The 1,896-nt window shown below is 70.4% G+C and overlaps 1 protein-coding gene across 2 annotated transcripts in view; it reads right to left on the bottom strand.

Moving 5' to 3' along the window:
- Window positions 1-1,830, bottom strand: part of PAWR (pro-apoptotic WT1 regulator) — a 99,958-nt gene extending 98,128 nt beyond the window's left edge. The window contains exons 1-2 of one of the 2 annotated variants that reach the window (XM_019630440.1): window positions 1,692-1,830; window positions 536-1,201 (exon numbers count right to left, since the gene is read on the bottom strand). In XM_019630440.1, coding sequence (XP_019485985.1) covers window positions 536-1,054 — 519 coding nt within the window. In that variant the 5' untranslated portion in view covers window positions 1,055-1,201; window positions 1,692-1,830. Of the gene's footprint in view, window positions 1-535; window positions 1,409-1,691 lie in introns of those variants that run through there. The other variant, XM_019630439.1, reaches the window with a different exon arrangement.
- Between the last annotated feature and the right edge of the window lie 66 nt (window positions 1,831-1,896).

Here is a 1,896-nt window from a genome sequence, read left to right as displayed (position 1 = left end):
TCATTTGGATATACTCATCTTGGGTTCAAGGAAAGATAAAGCTGTCTTAGATAAGTGCTAAGGCCACATTTCCTTTACAGGTGCTATTAAACACTGTTAAGAGAGAAGAAAGGAGATAATCTGATAACTTGAGACGGACACGTGGGAAACTAAATAGAGTATGTCGTCATCACTATTAATCAATTTTTTTCTAACTGATCCAGCATGAAAAAACAAGCCTAGGTGACCAAGTTCTGGAGCCAAGAGTTGACTTTCCACCACGGTGGGGGAAAAAAAGGACCCCGAGTGTGAGACCTTGGCCAGGAAGCCTGAAAAGCACATGTCCTACTTGGGGTTTGGGGAACTTCCCAGGAAGCATTTGTTCAGAGGAAAACTCCATCACCCTGTGCCTGCCTAGCTCAGCGAAAGGATAGGCCCTACGAGCTAGCATGGGGAACACTCTTGGGCCCGGGAGACCCGCCGCTCCCGGGACGACGACGGAAGGAGGCGCAGCCCCCGCCCCCGCCCGGCCGCGCGCGGCGCCCGCCCGGCTCACCTCCGCCGCGGGGATGTTGACCACGCCGGTGGAGCGCCGCTTCTCCCGCAGCTTCCTCTTCTCGATCTGCCCCTTGCCTTTCCTGGCACTGGGGCCCGAGCTCTTGCCCTTCTCCGGGGCGCCGTCCCGCTCCTCCTCGTCGCCCCGGGCCGGCGGTGCCCCCGAGGCGGCGGCGGCGGCGCCCGCGAGGGGCTCGTCCTCCGGCCGCCGCGGGCCGGGGGCCGCCCGGGTCAGCGCCGCGGGTCCCGCCGCGCAGTGCACGCCCCCGGGGGCGGCAGGTGCGGCCGCGCCTCCCGGGACGTTGTTGTTGAGCTCGTTGGTCGCGGCTGCCGCCGAGGTGCCGAGAGCCCCGGACGGGGGCTTTCCGGCCGCGTCGCTACCGCCCCCTCCCGGGGCGGCCGGGCCCGGGGGGCTCTGCTTGGCGCGCAGCTTCTCGCGCTTCGCCTTCCACTCCTCCAGGAAGTCTGTGGTGCTGCCGCTGCCGCCGCCGCCGCCGGTTCGGTAGCCACCGGTCGCCATATTCCCAGCGGGGCCGGCCGGGCTCTCACCTCAGGCCGCCCACCCGCGCTGCGGCCGCCGCCGCCTCTTCCTTCCCGCCGCCCCGAGGATGCGAGGGAGCGACCCCCGGGCGAGGGGGCGGCCGCGGTTCCCCCGGCGGCCGGCCGTCTGAGGGAAAACACAACAGGGGGCGGGGAAGCGAGGCGTCAGGTCCTCACCCGCCCGAGGGTCTGCCCCGCGGCCGCGCCGCTCGAGCCCCACACCCGGAGCGCGCCCACTCGTGCCCGCCGGCCAGTGGCTGCCGAGTCCCCAACCTGCGGAGCTTCTCCGACGCACCTACACCGCGGGCCGGGACGATCACCGCCCCTCGAGGGGAGGAGAAAGGGACTGTCTCCACCCCCGGCCCCCGCCCCATCCCCGGCGGGGTCCGCGCCCACGGCGGTCAGGGGACCGGGGCCGGACCCGGCCACACGTCCGCCCGTCGCATCTCCTGCACCTCGCTCCGGCCACTGCCGGCCTGGGGTCCCCGCCACCGACACCCCCATTCCCGGGCGAGGTGCGGAGCCTCCAGCTGAGGAGGAGGCGGGACGTGGAGACACCAGCAGTCCAGCGGGGTTGCGGAGGGACGGGGACGGGGGCGGCCGGGGCAGCCCCTTACCTGGGAGGGGTTTGGGGGACGAGACGCGGGACTGGGAGCGGCCGCCCAGGTGAGCGGAAGCGGCCGCGCGGAAGGAGCCGCGGCCAACTCGCCGTCCCGAGCTCGCCGCACACCCGGGCTCGGAGGCAGGGAGGAGAGGGGCGAGGGGCGGGAGGGGAGCCGAGCGGCGCCGAAGCGCTGGCGGAAAGGGCCGAGACGGCGCGGA

Source organism: Hipposideros armiger, unplaced genomic scaffold (genome assembly GCF_001890085.2).
Source record: "Hipposideros armiger isolate ML-2016 unplaced genomic scaffold, ASM189008v1 scaffold_913, whole genome shotgun sequence".
Taxonomy (NCBI): Eukaryota; Metazoa; Chordata; class Mammalia; order Chiroptera; family Hipposideridae; genus Hipposideros; species Hipposideros armiger.
Note: the sequence above shows the minus strand (reverse complement) of the source record. Positions and strands in the feature narration are given on the sequence as shown.